This window comes from Halichoerus grypus, chromosome 3 (genome assembly GCF_964656455.1).
Source record: "Halichoerus grypus chromosome 3, mHalGry1.hap1.1, whole genome shotgun sequence".
NCBI lineage: Eukaryota > Metazoa > Chordata > Mammalia > Carnivora > Phocidae > Halichoerus > Halichoerus grypus.
The window spans coordinates 167,822,416-167,841,143 of NC_135714.1; the positions used below are offsets into that span (position 1 = coordinate 167,822,416).

Here is an 18,728-nt window from a genome sequence, read left to right on the forward strand (position 1 = left end):
GTACAATAACGTCAGGAAACAGCCAGTTGCCCTTTGTGCGTACAAAAGTCTTCTGTAGCCATGTGAGTTAACTCTAAAGTAACTCTAAAGTAATGATTCTCAAACTTTGTGGGCATCAGCATCATCTGGAGGGCTTGATAAAGCACAGATGGCTGGGCCTCATCCCCAGTTCTGACTCAGCGGGTCCAAGGTAGGATGGAGAATTTGTGTTTCTAACAAATACTCAGGAGATGCTGCTGGTGCTGCTTCAGGACCACACGTTGAGAACTGCTCTAAAGCAGTGCTTCTCAAGCTTTTCTGTGCACCTGGGGACATAAATGCAGACTCCTTCTAACTCACCAGGTCTGGGAAGGGGCCTAAGATTCTACTTCTCCTACAAGGTCCAAGGAGATGTTACTAAGTTGTCAAGCTCCAAGGAAGTGGTGCTCAAGCCTGGGTGCATGACAGATTCACCCAGGGAACTTCTAAAATTTCCACATTCCAGATCAATTCATTCAGCGTTTTGTGGGTGGCATCCAGGCCTCTGGAGCTAAAAAGACTATTTTTACTGCCAGCTTCTCCCAGATGATACACATACATTCCTAACTCCTGTGATGGAGTCATTGCTCCTCAAAACTGAGGCTGACAAGAAAGGTAGTGTTAGCTCTGACTTCTGTAGATCAAGATAGAAGCTGTTGAGGTATTAAAATGCTGAAGATCTGAAGAGATGGAACTCGATGCAGGCTTTTTCTCATCTGTCAAATGGGGCAAATAATAATGCTGTATCATGGAATTTCATAAAGATTGAATGAGATGATCCATGCCAAATAGCCAGCACAGTGCCAGGCACCTAAGTGCTCAATAGATATTTTAAATAATAGTATCATCTATCAGTGTTACTACAATCCAACTACCCACCTGAGGTTTCTCTTATTTTTCTCAATATTGCAACCTGCCAGAGCACATCTGAACTACTCTATTGGCAAGGGATTTGTCTGTTGTGGCCAGCCTTGTGTGGAAAGCTCTCCCTTCTATTAAGTTCTTGTAGGGTCCAAAAGTCAATCCTAGTTAAACCCCTTAGATTGTTACAGCACAGTTCTCATTTCCCTTCTAAGACTCATTTGAACTTTTAAAACCAGTATTCCTTAGTTCTGTCATGGGTTAACCATTCCCAGTTCATATATTTCCTACATTTCTCATTACATTATTCATGGTTTTGCCATCCTGACTGATAATTTTGCATACCCTCTGGTCTGTTTACATCTCAAGTCACAAGACAATTAATCTGGGTGTAGTCTCATTAGGGTAGGGCAGTGTGACTCACTTTCATACTTACATGACACAGAGTATGCCTGAGATGGTACCAGTGTTTTTGGTGGCTACATCACTCTGTTCACATTAATTGAGCTTGCTGTGGATTACAGTTGGAGGCTTTCTTTCCTATGTGCTTGCTATCCTATGCAACACAAGGTCCTAGCTTGACCTTGTAAAACTCTTTTTTTTTTTAATAACCGAAGTGTAAAATCTTACACTTCAACACTTCACATTGTTAATTTGTCCCATTTCCCTGCCTGGTGAGATTTTTTTTTCAAATTTTGATCCTGTCCTTTAGTAAAATCATTCTTTCCCAGCTTTATGACATGTACATTTTTAATAAACACATTTTTTGTAGTTTTAGTCAAGTTATTAATTGAAATGTTGGACAGATGGAGCCAAAAGGCAAGCTTAGCTTGCAGCTGGACACTAGACATGCTCTTCCAGGTTGATAGGTATCCTTTAATTAGCACCAATCAAGTGATTACACACCTACTAATTGTATAACGTCGATATTTCACCATTTTGCCCAAATGTATATAAGACCACATTAAATTCTTTTTTAGGGCTCAGATATTTTTCTAATCTACTTAATCTTACAAAATAGGAAATATATGTAGTCTGAAATAGTTTGTTCTTGAGAATCCATGCTGGCTTGTAATATTTGTTGCATCCTTATCATTCACTCTGTAACTATGCCTAGAATTAATATCAAACTCACTAGTCTGCAGCATCCAGAACTTACACTCTTTTCTAATATTAGGAAAATATATGCCTGTCTCCAATATTTTCAATATGGCTTATAATTTTTCAGTAAAAATTGGGTTATTCAGCAGTCTCATTGGTAAATCTCACAGTACTGTGGAATAGTATTAATGTAGAGGTGAGACATTATTTAGAGTTGATAGTTTTTTCATTATATCTTAATTTGCCCTGGGTTTTAGTTTGTTCTCACGAGTGTTTCATCTTTTAATATTAATTTGTGCAACAAACAGAATATGACAAGATATATAAAACTCCTAGCTCCGGAGGACAGACAACTGGGCAATGAGGATTCATGTTTGTTTCTTTTTAAATTGAGATATAATTGACATTATAACATTTTATTAGTTTCAGGTGTACAATATGATTCAGTATTTATGTCAGAGGATTCGTGTTTGAGAGTCACACAGGGAATTTTAGTGGAAGCCAAGGGGTGCCAAAGGACCTATTTCCCCCTTTTTCCCCACCCCAAGCTATTTATTTCTCTGAGATTTACACATAACAGTTTTCATCGTTGCCAGGCATCAGTTTCATTCATTTATCAGCTATCTTGCTTCAAAAAGCCCAAATCCCCAAACATAAAACATTTTTTCAAATATTCAGAAGTTAGGTGATTAGGGTGGAATTTTATTTTTTCTTTTTCCAAGTCAACAGATGTTATTTTTAACATTAAGTTTGGTTATGAGAACACAAATGTATACACTAGGCACCATAAAGCAGTGATCAGCGTTTGCATTTTAGGGCAATAATTAACTCTTCAGTCCCCTTACCTTGATAAAAAGTGTTAGGAGTATGGAAATGCAAATGAATTTTTGAGATTACTTCAAAACTTTTGTTCTTTCCCTGCTCAAAGCCTCCTGATGAAGACAGGTCTCCTAAGTCTCATCAACCTCTTTGTGCAAACACAAGTTTTTACAGAAGTTAATGGAGGTGAGTAAGAGCTAATGATTTGACTTTCTTAACACCTTAATCAATTACCCTGGCCAAATCTCTCACTGTGGGGCTTGTGGCTATCTTTTTAATGCAAGGGGGTGTATTGTGTTGTTTTGATTTTTAAAGGTATTATACAGTTGCTTAAATAAGCAAATAAAAATATTCCCCTAAATGATTGAAATTTGTTAATTTATTTCTTTCTAAAGTTTGTACATTTACATATATCATATACATATTTTAAATCCTTCGCTATTTTGCATGATTTCTGTTACATAAAAACCACTTAAATCCAATAGATTTTGTTGTTGTAAAACAACAAATTATCCCCAACTTATAAAAACACAGGAACAGTTATATTCATAAACATTTACACAATAGAGAAAAGTACTATATATATGTCACAGTTTCTATACATATCAGGTGACTCACTTGTCTACATGGTTTAGGTTTACTTCAACAACAGTGAAATGGGGTAATATTTATATACAACTATTTTAATAAAAATAAAGCAATTGTAAAATGTAAACTTAATTTTGAAAATGTTCTCTAAACACTTTAACAATATCCACATAAATTACTGTTCCATTAAAAAGATGACCACCACAAATGCCATAATTTTCTAGGAGATGGCATTTCTTCAATCTGGTGGGTGATAATGAGGAACAGGTTTCCAGTACATAATTCAGTCCCACTAGCTTACCTAAGTCTGCTAATGCTGACAGTTTGGCCACTGAAAAGGAGTAGGCTGCTATTTTGTCACTAATTACTTTCACAATTTGCAGGGAGATATGGCACCAGGACTGCAATGAAACTGCAATGATTGGTGGAGATAACTTTGAAGGTAAAGGAATGTTCCACACTGCCAATTAGTTTGAGTCACAGTAAATATAACCCAGTTACTAGGCTGGAAAAGTTAGAAGCTTGTTCTATATTAAAGGATACATACTACCACCCTTCTACCTGTCCTACAGTAATCAAGGCTGACAGTATTGGTTCTCCACTTGTATAAATTTTTGTTCTAGAAATGGGCTCCTAAAACCTGAGGTAGAAGAGAATGCAGGGAGGCATTTAGGCCTTTACCCAACAGCTCTCATCTGAACTGAGCAGAAATGTGAAGCAGTAAGTTTAGTGTTTCTTGACCCTTCCCACAGAACTGAAACATCATCCATTTCCACAAATCTGGGTGCAAAGGCAAAGATATCATCCATCCCTGGTTAGAGTTCAATGTGACAGCTTGTTTCTTGCAAAGGCAAAATATATGGTCTTGGCTTTAGTCAGAGAATTTTTAAAACACCTTTGTCATGTGTCACCCCCAGTGACTCAGTCACTCTGAGTTGGTATCTTTCCTCAGCAGGGTCAACCTGTTCCAACAGCTGGATTCCTAAAGCCGGGGAACTAGCACTGAAATCCAGGATGTGCTTGCTGCTCAGTAGAAGCCCTAGTGGAGTGCAAGGCCAGAAGAGAAGCTCCTCTTTGCAGAGAGAATACATTATCACCCTCTGTAGTGCCCCAGTATTCAGGGGTTAGAACAAGGAGCCTCAGACCTACAGTACTGTCCTTAACTAAGCTTTCCGAAAAGGACTCTCCTGGGAGTATCTAAAGTCTTATCTAAAGTGTCTAAAGTCTTATCACAGGGAAATGGTAAGTGAAACCTCAAATTTCTCTCCACTAACCAACATTTTCAGGAATTGAAGTGAAGGTGCTTTTTATAACACTATTAGTGAGAGTTTAGCTCTTTACCCTGCAAAGGAAATATATTTTAGCTAGGTTTCTTTTCATCTCCATCTTCACTGTCATTGCTTAACTGTTCAGCATACTTCAGAGCCTTCTCAACAGTACAGCTCAAAAGGGAGTGTGTACAATTCACATCAATGCTTCTATGGTAAATGCTTTGTTGCTTCTCCACTTATGTTTCTTTCTCAAAGTAATGATCTCCAGGGCAAGCAGCAATGCCACCCTAGAAAACAGTGAACATCAGCCTTCTAGAATGTCCCTATGCTACTGCGGGGTGTTGGAGACCTGCTGCTTGTGAATTATAACAAAGCCTTCAATTTGTGATATGTACGCCCTCACGTATTTGTTAAAAATCCAATGCTTCTCAAAGTCAGACAGTAGACCTCAAACTCCTCCCTAGCCCTTAGAAAACATTCCTGTGATGCAGTTTCCACTCCCTTCGTTCATCACCTCTTCTACACTCTGGCCCTTTGTAAGTTCCTATAACTTAAAGCATTCCCTACGTGTACATGTGTGCAAGTGTATGTACACATGTGAGAGGCCCAGATGTGTAACACTTACCCCTTACACACCTAAGGGGACAGTAAACTGGTTCTGAATCTCTCAGGAGCAGAGGACTGACCACATGTATGTCTACCTTAAATGGAAGGCAACCAGCTCATACACTTCCCCTACCAAGCCCCCTGACCTCAATTTGGTCTAATTAGTCTCGTTCCTATAGCTTAAAAAAGTATCCTAATGGCATTAAAAATCAATGTGCATATACACTCTTCTATACAGTGGATATTATTATCCACGCCAAATGGTTACTTGGCTTTATAACCTACATGGCTTTATATTAAAAGTCCAAACATTTCAAATGATTAAGGCCCAAAATGAAACTTTATTTTTGCTACTCCTTTTGTATATACTTTCTGAATCAAATGGATGCTTTTGCAAATCACTGTAATTTTTAGAAAGAAACACACTCTTGCAGAACAAAGACCCTGCTGATCAGTCACAGAGCCAGTTCACTGCACGTCAAGAACAAATTAGGAAATATGATATATTTGCAAAAATAGTTTGAGACTGTAGAATTAATAAAAAACTCCAATGTAACCACCAACACACTACTGCAGACTGGAGCCGAAGATTAGTCTCCCACCCCACAACTCCAATTCTCTGAATCAGATACAAAGAATAGGAGACAGTATGTTTAAAAATATACTGCACTCAACCACTCACTCAAACATACTCAGTTGCTGCTTTAAATACACCAAACATGCTGGTTAATATACATTTAATCTCTAATTATCTATTTACACACTGTAAGATAAGCAGTAAGCTCAAACAACTAAGGCCAGTGGCTCTTCTTTGGGGAGAGGCAGGAAGAGACCTAAGTATAAAAATATTAAATAAAGTTTTAACCTGGTCCATAGTCTGCCCTAACATTCTTTTACTTGTGACACTAGATGCTAATTTGTAAAACTGCAAACCTAGAATATAGTACCTGATCTTGGGAAGCCCTGATATACTTTAACATTGTAATATTTCTTTAAAGTAAAGAGGGTAAGGAGGTGGTGCTAGAAGAGTGGTTTGACCTACTGTAGAATAGACACAGGCACAAAAATGATATAGTGGGCACTTATTTAATTCTTCTGAAAGCTCTATTTTTCTGGACTAATTACAACAATAAAGAACGTGTGCTTTAAAGCATCACATTTTGTAATAAGCCCAAAATTGTCAGTTTGATTTTATGGTTAAGTGCTCAGAATACTGAAGTTGTTAAGACTGCATAGGATGCCTGTTTTTTTTTTTCTTTCTGTATATCTCAAATTATAATGAGCTATCCCTTTAGTATCATACACAGTACACTGAAATAGTTTCACAAAGTTAGTTCAGAGTCATTTTTGCCCTGGTGATTCAAAGATCAAAGATGGAATTTTCTAACATAAAATCTTATTAAAAATCTAATCAAAATATCATTTTAATTTAAGTTTAATAAAACAGTACCACTATATATACTCTCAATAACTGTATTATATAATCAACCCTATGAGGTTTTTACTTGCTTTTCATATCACACTGGTTATTAAAGATAAAAATAAATTTGATATACATATACCATATACTGATATACAGTCTACACATTGATACATATACACATACATACATACAACTATAAATACCCACAATACAACATGGCAAGTGACAGAAAGCATTTTCTTTGATGTCTGACATACTATCTATATGAATATTCTCCAAAAGCCTGCAACACCACAAATACACACATAAATTACAAAGAATGAGCCACGGAGATTTAAGGAAACTGTATATACAATTACTTAACTTGCAATATTTTCTTGCTGTTGCATTCAAGTCAACAAACTATCATGCAGATTCAAGTATTTACTGACATTCTCTCTATGAAGATATTCTCTTTGCATGCAATGGGTGTTATTGTCCTAAGCAGAATGCTGCCCACTTGGGTTTTGGATACTATAGGTACAAAAGGAGAATGGCAATGGCTTTGGACTTTAGATCCCCTTTTAACAGTGAGACACTGAAAAGGAATCTGAGAGGAGAAGCAATGACAAAGCACCTCCCTATCACTTGTTGGAATTATTTTGTGGTGAACTACTGACTTGTAAAGTCCTCTATGTGACTTGATAGTGTAAGATGTCAAAAGGCTGATGGAGATCTGTTGACCCGAGGCCGACTAGTGGCCTGACCTGGCCTGGGAGAAGAGACAGCCAGAAAGCTTTGGAGCAAGGTAGACCCAGAGACTCATCTGCCTACAAAGCTGACTGATCTTTTTTTGTTAGAGTAACTTAGATGCTGAGAAAAGCAGATGCTATTTAAACCCAAACTCACACTATTATTCATTAACTAAACTCTACTTTTAATAAGTCCTAGGATGCCACTTTGGTTCTTTGTTTAACAGTGTTAATGTTACAATCGGAAAAAAACTGTCATTTGAAAAGTGAAGAGATTGTTTGCTGCTGAAATTCAGGAAGGTAGCTACCAACGTGCTGAAAACTTGACCAGGTCCATGAGCTAACGTACAGAAATTTGGACCTACAAGGCTCTGAAACTCCCTGTGAATTCTGGCTTAAAAAAGCCTAACTGATGACTACAAGGAAAGATACCAAAGGAATTCAAGATCCAATGACAACTAACTATACTCAAGAAAGTCTTGCTAGTAAGACAATAGAGAAACTTCTAAAAGGTCAAGTTTCTTCCCATTGTCTACAATTAAGGATAAAGGCAGAGAAGAGTTAAAGCTCATACCAAATCAGGCCCTGCCTTACCTAAGAACAACTTTTCAAGCTCTTTATATCAGAAGGAGTAGCAGGCCAGGGCCAGCAGAAAATGCTCCTTCACTGCTGGTTATATAAATTCTTCTGCAGCCTCAGAAGTTCTGTGGTTTGGCCACAGGGTGAAATACAAACTCAAGAGCCCACCTCTAGCTTGGCCTTGGAAAGCCAGCCAATTTTGCTCTTCCAGAATTAAGTCCCTCATGTCACTCCTGACTAGGACACAGTCCTCATTTTTGAATTAGGATAACAGAGAAGCCTAGAGGGTCTTGCACAGTTGCTTTCTACCTTTTTTAACTAACATCGATAGGAACTACATTTCCACCACAGGACTCTCCTACACATTGGTTTTACTTATGATTAATTAAAATACATGGAAGTATTGCTTGGTTTAATTAGGCATTGCTAAGAGTTACCAAAATGTTTCTAAAAAGCGCACTTCAAACAATGGCTATAGCCTGGCAATAAAATGAGGACTCTGCATGCTAGTAGTTAAGTCTGATTGCTAACAATGGATTTCTGACACCTCTTGTAAAAGTCAACATGCGAGGTGGGGGAACAAACCCCGAAAACACTTAAAGATTTTATACATGGGCCACTTCTATGGTCAATTTTGCAGTAAGACTATCACCAAGGTGTTTTGATGGCTATAAAGATTTTCTGTACAAAAAATAATATTAAGTGTATTTATGTGAAGGAGAATAATGATTTATCACATGGAGAGAAATCCCAAGGCTCCTGGTGCTGAGGTATGGGTGAGGAGTGGGGATGGGAAAAGCGGGAGTACCTTCAGAAGGAAAGGAGGAGGAGAGACCCCCTGTACTGTGAACTAGGCAGCATGCTTGGAATAGCTGTGAAAGGAAATGTCTTCAATTTCTTCTGACTAGATACCACAGGAAAGAAATTATCACGAAGGAAAATGTGGTTGGCTATGGGAAGACTCGGAATCTAGTCAAATCCAGGGCCGTTTCCTCCTATTGGAAACACTCTTGGCCTGCTAGGTGCACTGACAACAGATAGGGCAGAGGTATTCTCAACCATCCCCTGCAGATGGGCAACATCATGCCAGGGCAATCTGGGATCCTGGCCGACAGAAAAACCTTTTGCAGTTGTTTTTAAAGAGAAACTATGCAAACATAGTATACAGCAGCTTCAAAGTGTCCTTCTCATCCATTTATTATCTATTAGCATATACAGAAGTTCCTGTAGCTAACATTAGAGAATCATATAATAGGAATAATGCTGTAGTGGTGCTGATGCTAACTAAGCATTTCAGAACTACTCTAAATGTCAGAAACACTGCAGCAAGGTACCATTTCATGTCTATTATATACTGTAAGTAAAATACACAGAGACATTCTATATACACAGACACAGTCACACTGTGGACAAACACATTCAAGCCAATCAGGGATGTTTATTTTTCTTTAGTTACTGGAGCTCAGAGATGATATAGTCTAGGTATTTCTCTCTGCTTGGTATGAATATCTAGGCAGAAAACAAACAGGCTAATTGTTCAGATTTGAGGAAGAAAGATGATTCACTCATGGAAATCTTGGATTTGGTCAGAAGCTACAAAAATGAATCAGGTACACAGGGCCATATTGGTAACTACCTTGTTTGTTTTATGGTTTTGAAACATAAATTTAGTCATTGCCTTTATGTAAACACAACAGAGGGTTAGAGTGAGTTCTTCAAAGGTGTGGCAAAATACTTATCACAAAGCAAGCAGCTACAACCATAGTGTGGGGTTTCTCTTTTCTGGGCACTAGCAAATATGGGCATTTATATAGGTAAAGGAAATAAATGTTAATAAATAATCTTGTGATTAAATGCTGGTACATCAGAACAATATGCCACCAGAAACCACCATGGTTTAATAGCAGGTTTTCTCTAATTCACCAGAACCATGATATTCATGCAGAGTCCCTGATTCTTTGGTCATAGTACCTTTAACTAATAACTAGAGCAAATATGTATGGGAGGGAAAAAGAGTATTCAAAGTGATTCCCCATTAGTTCTGAAATCATGGAGAGTATAGCTTTCAGGATCACAAAGTTTCAAGATTTCAAAATCAGAAAGTTCTAACTCATAGAGGGCTCATTTTTCACTTTTTCTTCCTCTACAAGAGAATGTGCTGTTTATCATCCTAAATTGCAAAGGGACCATCACTGGAACAAACTCATTACTGTAAGGTTATTAGAACTATTTTGAATAGGTAGAAAATAATGATTTAAAATAAAGTACTTATTTTTAGGAGAAAGTTCAGTAGTAGCAGAGTGAATTGGCTATCAAAAAGACTGAGATCAGAATAAAATAAGTAACCTTGCATATGCAACCAGAAGATTCCTGTTTTCCAACCACAATTCATTCAATTTATTACTTTCAGATTTATTTTAAAGAATCATTGCATTGCTGAACCGCAGCTACTTTTTCCTGTCTTACTTTGTTTTGATTTAAAAAAGAACAAAAGAGGTTCCATTTTCAACATTATTTTGTTAGGAAGACCCCAATATTTTACAAACAGGAGATAACAAAATGCCTGAAATAACCTAATTCCTGAATGGCAGGGTATTGATGACAGAGATGATTCTGGATTCCTAGTCTAGACCCTGGGAGTGAGGTAACAATTTCCTGCACACCGATCACATGCCTACTGCTACAGCTTCTCAAGAGTCGATTATTGCCACTGCCCTTTACGAAACAAAATAAACTTGGTGTTGTCTTTCCACAACCTTCAATGGCAAAAGATTCCATTTCCTCTTTCCTTCTTTGGCTGAAATGAAATCAACACTTCAAGGAAGCTAATGCACTTCTTAAGTTCTCCAGTCCTCCGATCTTCACACCTCCTATCCCTGCTTCCAGCAGGGTCAGAACTCAACAGTAAGTGCAAAGATGTATGCACACCTGCATCACAGTAGAACATCTTGATTCCCAGAATTGTTATTCTTAACTGAATTTCTGTGAGTGCTCAATTTCACCTCTGTGACTGAGCAAGATTTCACATATAAAGGCTTGTATTAACTCTGGCTAGAATTTGCTAAACTACCAAGTTTGTCCAGTTAAATGTTTCACAATGAATTAAATTTTTTAACCTTAAAAAAGTGTAACAGCTGATTTGAGAATACATAAAACAACTGAGAAGAGGGCAAACAAGAAAAAAAACAAAGGAAAAGTGACACGCAATTCATTCTGAAATCACAATCCTCTCCCCCTCACGAAAAAGGTGCATTAGTCATCAAGTAGCAAAAAAATCATCAAAGCAAAGAAATTAAGAGCAAAGAGACAATCAGTACAGAAACTAACAAAACTATACAATAGAAAAGGTTACTAATGCACCATTTAGTCACAGACTGTTTAAAAATATATTCACGGGTTTACCAGAAAGATCTTGAAAAACTCTATTTTGCTCCATGACCAGTACTTCCTGGTCACAGATGGATTCTAAGTGACTTTTTGCTTAATGCTTGGTGTTTCAGGTCGGTGATCTTTCCTCTCTGACACATTACGCTTGACCTTGGCTGTTACTGGGGATGAATCCGGGTTCAGTGAAGGACTTGAATGTGACTTCTTCAGTCCTGCAGCCTCACTTTCATTGTTACTCAGGAGCTCCTTGCCTCCTTCTTTTAGAATGCTGACATAAATTTCATAACGGGTTTTCTGGAGGGAAAGTCAGAGAAGAATGGTAGTCAGTACACTGTTCATAAATGCATGGAAAAATCATGCTTCCTCAACATCCAGGTACAAGAATGGTAGAAGCTGGAGGAGCTATAACCTCTGGTTGTGGGCAGTCAGATGGCTCCTATGGTACAGTCACTTGAGCATCCCTCACATGACCACTTGATCCTCGCTTGGATATGGTTGTTTACTCTCTTTCCTACTCCCTGTAATTCTACAAAGACTTAACTTGAGGAATCAGTCTATGGTGACTCTACTCTCCAGTCCCCTACAAGACCACAACACTTTCTAGAAGCTGCTCTGGGTTTCCCACCATTGCTTTTCTGTTAGGATTACCAATTTCTCAGAGTACTATAGCTTCTCATAAAACTTCAAATTATATTCCGATGTTTTTCTCATACTACAAAATTTTTTTCATCATCAACTATTTCCTGAGTATCTCTTATGTTTTAAACAGGTCCTCGATTCTCCTATCTCTGTGTATCTTTGTCTAAAAATAACTGAAAAGAACACTGCAGAGATTTTTTTCCCCCCTAACCCTAATTGGTGCTTTTTTTTGTTTGTTTTTATCTGGGTCACTACAGAATGTATGTATATATATCTTGCAAATTACAGATGGGTCTCAGATTCTTGATTTGATAGATTCTAGTCAAAATAAGCCTTTCACCATACTGCTTTGACACAGGAAGCATTTATAAAAAGCCTAAAGTGTTTTATTTTTAAACAAAATGACATGTCAGTTATAAATTATCCCAACAAAGGCAGGCAAATTCTGTTATGACTTTTATGGGCTTTCCTAGTTAGATTGAAATTTTGTATATCTTAGTTTCAAGTTAAGAATTATGATGTTGAAGCTATTGGAAGTTACTCTTTCAGGATGTTTTGTTCAAAAGTGGGAAAAAGCTGCTAGTAATTAAGCTTGCTCTGGGTTTGGTCAGTATCTACGTGGGGATGTCAAGCTTTGCTTGATGATGATAATGACATTTATATGGAGTGCTCATATGCTAACTTCAGGTCATTAATACAATAATCATGTACATAATCAGTAAATTATCCCTGTTTTACAGTAAAGGAGATAGAGGCAGAGAGAAATCCAAAGTCAGAGTTTGCAAAGAAGATGGGATTTAAACTCAGGAAATCCGACTCCAGAACCCACTGTCTTAAGATATATTTCCTCACTGGATATGAAAATATATACATGTATATTTTAGGATGACTACTCTGACAGACGCTGTTAGTTTAGTCAATTAAAAGGCATTCTCAATCCCTCCTATTACTGTGTTCCTCCCACTACGAAGGTTCCTCCCACCATAAAACATGAATACCTCCCCAGCCTCTCTTGTAGCTAAGATGGGTCAGGTGATAGTCTTGCCAATAAGCTGTAAGGAGAAATCTATTGGGGAGCTTTTGAGAAAGTGATTTTGCTTTCTGATAAAGGGGCTGGGCTTTAAGAGGAGAAACTACTGGTACAAGCTCCCTTTCACTTTCATTTCTTCCTTGACATGGATATGATTGCTTAAACTGCACGCCAAGACATAGGGCAGTAGGCAGAAAGACAAAAGGACCAGATACTAGCTTGAGGAAAAAAGGGAAAGACAGAAAGAACGTGGGTTCTTGATGATACAATGAGCTGGATCCAACTCTAAGACTCCCTACTATCTCTGAATATCTTGTTAGTATGAATAATAAATATTCTTAGGGTTTAAGCCACTCTTCATTAGGCATTGTCAAATGCAGCTGAAAGCATTACTAACTGATATACATTCCAATTTTAATAAAGTAACAAAATAAAAGAATGAAATACTAAGCTTATCTCAGAAAGTTACAAAAGGGCTTAATAAGGGCATTTGCTAATAAAAAATGTCATGTTATCAATATTACACATTAGTCAATGCATCAGTGAAATCAGGGGACTGAACTAGACAATATCCAAAGGGCATACTAGTTCTAAAGTCCTATTCATTCTAAAAATTTACTATTTTAATCTGTCTTTAAACTGCCTTGGTGGCAAGATTAAAGTACAGGAAGAACTACTCCCAATATGAACAACCTTTAGTAAAATGATCCAAAGACAGTTTAAAAATAGATTCAGAAAGCCAGTAGAAGGCATACTATTTCATGAAGCTGGGGCATTTATACAATAAAAGGGGTACGAAAGACAAATTTTTGAGATGACTTGAAAGGGGACAAAATGAAGGTGATAGGGCCAATTTTCTACTAGTCTTTGAAGAAACTGATACTACTGGGAAAATTCACCTGAAAAATACCATTTCAAACACTCATTCTACAGCTTTAGCTGTAAAGCTATTGTCTCAAATAAATTACATCAGTGTGTCAGTCAACAAACAAAAGGAATAGCACTGAAGAGTGGAAGCACATGAGTTATCAGATTAAAAGAAAAGACAAAGCAAAGCAAAGAATGAAAGGGGACCAGAAAATGAAGTGTTCAGTTGTTGTTAAGGGAAATAAGGAAAAGGAAACCGATGGGTGTTTATAAACTTCCAAATGGCTGTACTCTGTTTCTGTGTTAAAAAGGTTTACAGGGACAGAGGCTACTAAACCCAGTGATGCAACTTTGCTTTTCAGCCTTCTCTAAAATCAAACTAAATGCATCTTCAAAGTATTTTAGGATATCTTTAATCTTAGAATTATTCAGTGGGTATTAGTTTCAGCCATATTCTTCCGAGATTATAGATTCATCTAAATATATAAATCATCTCTATCTTTGAGGCTTAGGGCTAAGAAAAAATATGGTCTCTGAGTAAAGAGAAACAGCTCTGAGTGAAGCCCTGAAGAGCAATGGAAATGAACGTAACTTTAAAAAGTCTCTTCTTGGGGCATCTGGGTGGCTCAGTTGATTAAGTGTCTGCCTTTGGCTCAGGTCATGAGCCCAGGGGCCTGGGATCCAGCCCCATATTGGGCTCCCTGCTCAGGGGGGAGCCTCCTTCACCCTCTCCCTCTGCCATTCCCCCAGCTTCTGCTCTCTGGCTCTCCCTATCTCTCTGTCAAATAACTAAATAAAATCTTAAAAAAAAAAAAATCTCTTCTTCAGGGAAGGAAAAATAAGATAAAAACAGAGAGGGAGGAAATCGTAAGAGACTCTTTTGTCTTTTTAAATATTTGTTTATTTGAGAGAGAAAGAGAGAGTGGGAGAAGGGGCAAAGGAGAGAGAATCCTGAAGCAGTCTCCCCACTGAGTGCGGAGCCTGATGTGGGGCTTGATCCCAGGACTCTGAGATCGTGACCTGAGCTGAAATCAAGAGTCAGCTGCTTAACTGACTGAGCCATACAGGCACCCCAAGGACTCTTAATTATAGGGAACAAACTGAAGGTTGCTGGAGGGGAGGTGGGGGGGAGTGGGGTGATGGGCATTAAGGAAGGCACTTGATGTAATGAGCACTGGGTGTTATATGCAACTGATGAATCACTAAATTCTACTCCTGAAACAAATAATACACTATATGTTAACTAAATTGAATTTAAATAAAAAATTTTTAAAAAGTCTCTTCTTCATTGATATCTCCTTTTACTCTCCTTTTTTTGGGGTGAGAAAACCATACTTCTTTCTAACTATGCAACCATGTGGTATCTTTGGAAGGGTTTATTTCCTTTCTTTCTTTTAGAGAAGACATGATTATTATCTCTTTTTCTAAAACCAACTGTGAAATTTAAGTTTAAAGTTAAAGCTGGGGGAGAGAGGAAGATGGAGGAATAGGAATATTCTGAGCTCACCCCCTCTCAAAAAACACACAAAGGTACAAATACATGTAGTGCAACTCTGAGAAAGATCTAAAAACTAACACAACTCTTCACAGCTTAAGATAGGAAGAAAAAGCCACACAGAGAAGGGCAGGAAGGGCAGAGATATGGTCAGAACTAAACCCCTGACACAGTGACCCACAAGTGGCAGGACTATTACAGAAATGGAGGTCCTCCCTGAGGATTGTGGGATTTAGCCCCTAACATTGTGTACTTCCCCCTGGAGGTGTACACTGGGAAGATGAACCCCTATATCATATGGCTTTGAAAATCAAGTGAGTCTTAATTCTGGAAGAGCCAGAAATAGAGACTCCACTCTTAAAGCGCTTATGCACAATATCACTTGCTCTGAGACCTAGCACAGAAGCAGCAGTTTGAAAGCACTTGAACTATACACAAAGGACATTTATTGAATAATTTTAGGGCATGTGCTAGAGGTTCAGGGATTTATAGGAACTTTCTCTAGGAATGGAAGTGTGGGGAGGTGCCATTTTTCCTGCCCTCCTTCAGCCTAGCAGGCCTGATTGGCAGGTGCCAGTTCTGACATTCTCCATCTACCTTGCTAGCCTCTTACTCCACCCTGTCCAATCTTCCTGCCCTGGCAGGTGCTCCTCCAAAGCAGCTCTCCACAACCCCTGCAATACCTGGCAGGTAGCATTAGCCAGGACGAGTGCCCCTCCAAAGCAACTACTGGCCCAGGGAGGGGTACCAGCCCTGCCCACCAGCACCCCTGCAATGGTCACTTGGGCCTTGCAGCCAGCCACACCAGGTGCTAATCCTACCCCCAGTACACTTGTAACTGGGGGTCACACCAAGCCTCACAGCCAGCCACAACAGGGGTTATCCCCACCCACCAGCATGCCTGTAGCAGCTGCAGCTGGACCTCTCAGCCAGTCCTACACACCAGTACATCTGCAGTAGTCATGACCCACATTGCAGTCTGCATGGCAAGGAGCTAGCTCCACCTACGAGCACTCCTGAAGCTGTGTGGCCCAGTCGCAACAGGAGAGCACACGCAGCCCACACAGGGGATACCCCTAGAATGCCTGGTTCTGGTGATCAGGGAGAATTGTTGGTCCCCACAGGATACCTTCTATATAAGGCCACTACCTCCAAGACCAGGAAACATAACTGACCTATCTAATACATAGAAACAAACACAGAGAGTTAGACAAAATAAAGAGACAGAGGAATATGCTCCTAATGAAAGACAAGACAAAACCTCAGAAAAGGAACTAAATGAAATGAAGAAAAGCAATCTACCTGATAAAGATGCTCATCAGACTTGGGAGAAGAGTGGATGAACTCAGTGAGATCCTCAACTAAGAGACAGAAAATATTAAAAAGAAACAAATCAGACTGAAGAGTACAAAAACAGAAATGAAAAATATACTACAGGGAATGAACAGCAGGTTAGAAGACACAGAAGAATGGATCAGAGATCTAGAAGACAAGGTAATGGAAATAATCTAAACTGGACAGCAAAAAGAAAAAAGAATTTAAAATAAAATGAGGATAGGTTAAGGGATCTCTGGGACAACATCAAATGTACCAACCTTTGCATTATAGGGGCCCCAGAAGGAGAAGAGATAAAGTGGCAGAAAACTTATTTGAAGAAATAATAGCTGAAAACTTCCCTAACATGGGGAAGGAAACAAACATCCAAGTCCAGGAAGAGAACACAGCTGCAAACATGATGAACCAAAAGAGATCCACACCAAGACATACAATAACTAAAATGTCAAAAATTAAAGATAAAAAGGGATCTTAAAAGTAACAAGAGAAAAGCAACTAGTTACATACAAGGGAACACCCATATGACTCTCACCTGATTTTTCAGCAGAAACTTTGTGGGTTAGGTTGACTAGCCACATGAGCAAGTATTATCATGTCTGGTTTAAACCATGATTCCCTTCCTGGGGCTAGGCATATTGACCTCCTCAATGAAAATCACAGTTCTGTTAGCATGAAAGAAGGGGCTGCTACGGAAGCAGCAAACAGTGACTGCATAACACATAACATACCAACTTTGGCCAACATTGACCATTTGAACATGATCATCACGTTTTTGTTCTCTAAACTGGTATATCAGATAGTTTAAATGCAATTTATAAATACACTCCCTGTTGATTCTCTGCTTGCCTTACACAACAACTTTAACTTAGCTTTAGAGCTGACATACAATATTAGTTTCAATTGCGCAACATAGCAATTTGATATTTATATATGTTACGAAATGCTCACCACAATTTAAGTATCATTAACATCTGTCACCAAAGTTTTATCATCTTATTGACTATATTCCCTCTGTTGTACTTTATATCCTAGTGACTTATTTTACAATTTGTTTGTACCTCTTAATCCCCTTCACCTATTTCACCCATCCCTATACCCCCTACCCATCAGGCAACCACCAGTTTTTTTTCTGTATTTATGATTCTTTTTCTGTTCTGGTTTGTTTGTTCTTTTGTTTTGCTTCTTAAATTCCACATAAAAGTGATGGTGTCTTTGACTTATTTTACTTAACATAATACCCTCTAGGTATTATGTTGTCACAAATGGCAAGATCTCAATCTTTTTTATGGCTGAATGATACTCCATTGTCTGTGTAAATTTACATCTTCTTTATCCACTCATCTATCAGTGGACACTTAGGTTGCTTCCACACCTTGGCTATTGTAAATAACGCTCCAATAAACATAGAGGTGCATATATCTTTCAAATTAGTGCTTTTGCTTTCCCTGGAAACTCCATACTGTTTTCCATAGTGGCTGCACCAGTTTTCATTCCCATCAGCAAGCAGTACAGGAGGGTTCCCTTTTCTCTACATCCTCACCAATACCTGTTATTTTTTGTCTTTTTGATACTAGCTATTTTGACTGATGTGAAGGTAATATCCCATTGTGGTTTCTATTTGCATTTCCCTGATGATTAGTGATGCTGAACATTTTTTCATGTGTCTGTTGACCATGTGTATGTCTTCTTTGGAAAAATGCCTATTCAGGTCTTCTGCCCATTGTTTAACTGAATTGTTTGTTTTTTTTTTTTTGAAGTTAAGTTGTATGTGTTCTTAACATATTTTGGACATTAATCCCTTATTGGATATATCATTTGCAAATATCTTTTCCCATTCTTTTCATTTTGTTGATGATTTCCTTTGCTGTGCAAAAGCTTTTTATTTTGGTGCAGTTATTTTTGTTTCCCTTGCCTGAGTAAACATATTCAAAAAACTGTTGCTAAGACCAATGTCTAGATTTAATGCCCGTGTTTTCTT

General features: G+C 38.2%; 1 protein-coding gene across 9 annotated transcripts in view; it reads right to left on the bottom strand.

Moving 5' to 3' along the window:
• Nucleotides 1-2,661: 2,661 nt before the first annotated feature.
• Nucleotides 2,662-18,728, bottom strand: part of PSD3 (pleckstrin and Sec7 domain containing 3) — a 586,658-nt gene continuing 570,591 nt past the window's right edge. For 7 of the 9 annotated variants that reach the window (XM_078069537.1, XM_078069538.1, XM_078069540.1 and 4 more), the window contains one exon: nucleotides 2,662-11,678. In XM_078069537.1, coding sequence (XP_077925663.1) covers nucleotides 11,463-11,678 — 216 coding nt within the window. In that variant the 3' untranslated portion in view covers nucleotides 2,662-11,462. Of the gene's footprint in view, nucleotides 11,679-16,717; nucleotides 16,777-18,728 lie in introns of all 9 variants that reach the window. The other 2 variants (XM_078069539.1, XM_078069545.1) reach the window with 2 other exon arrangements.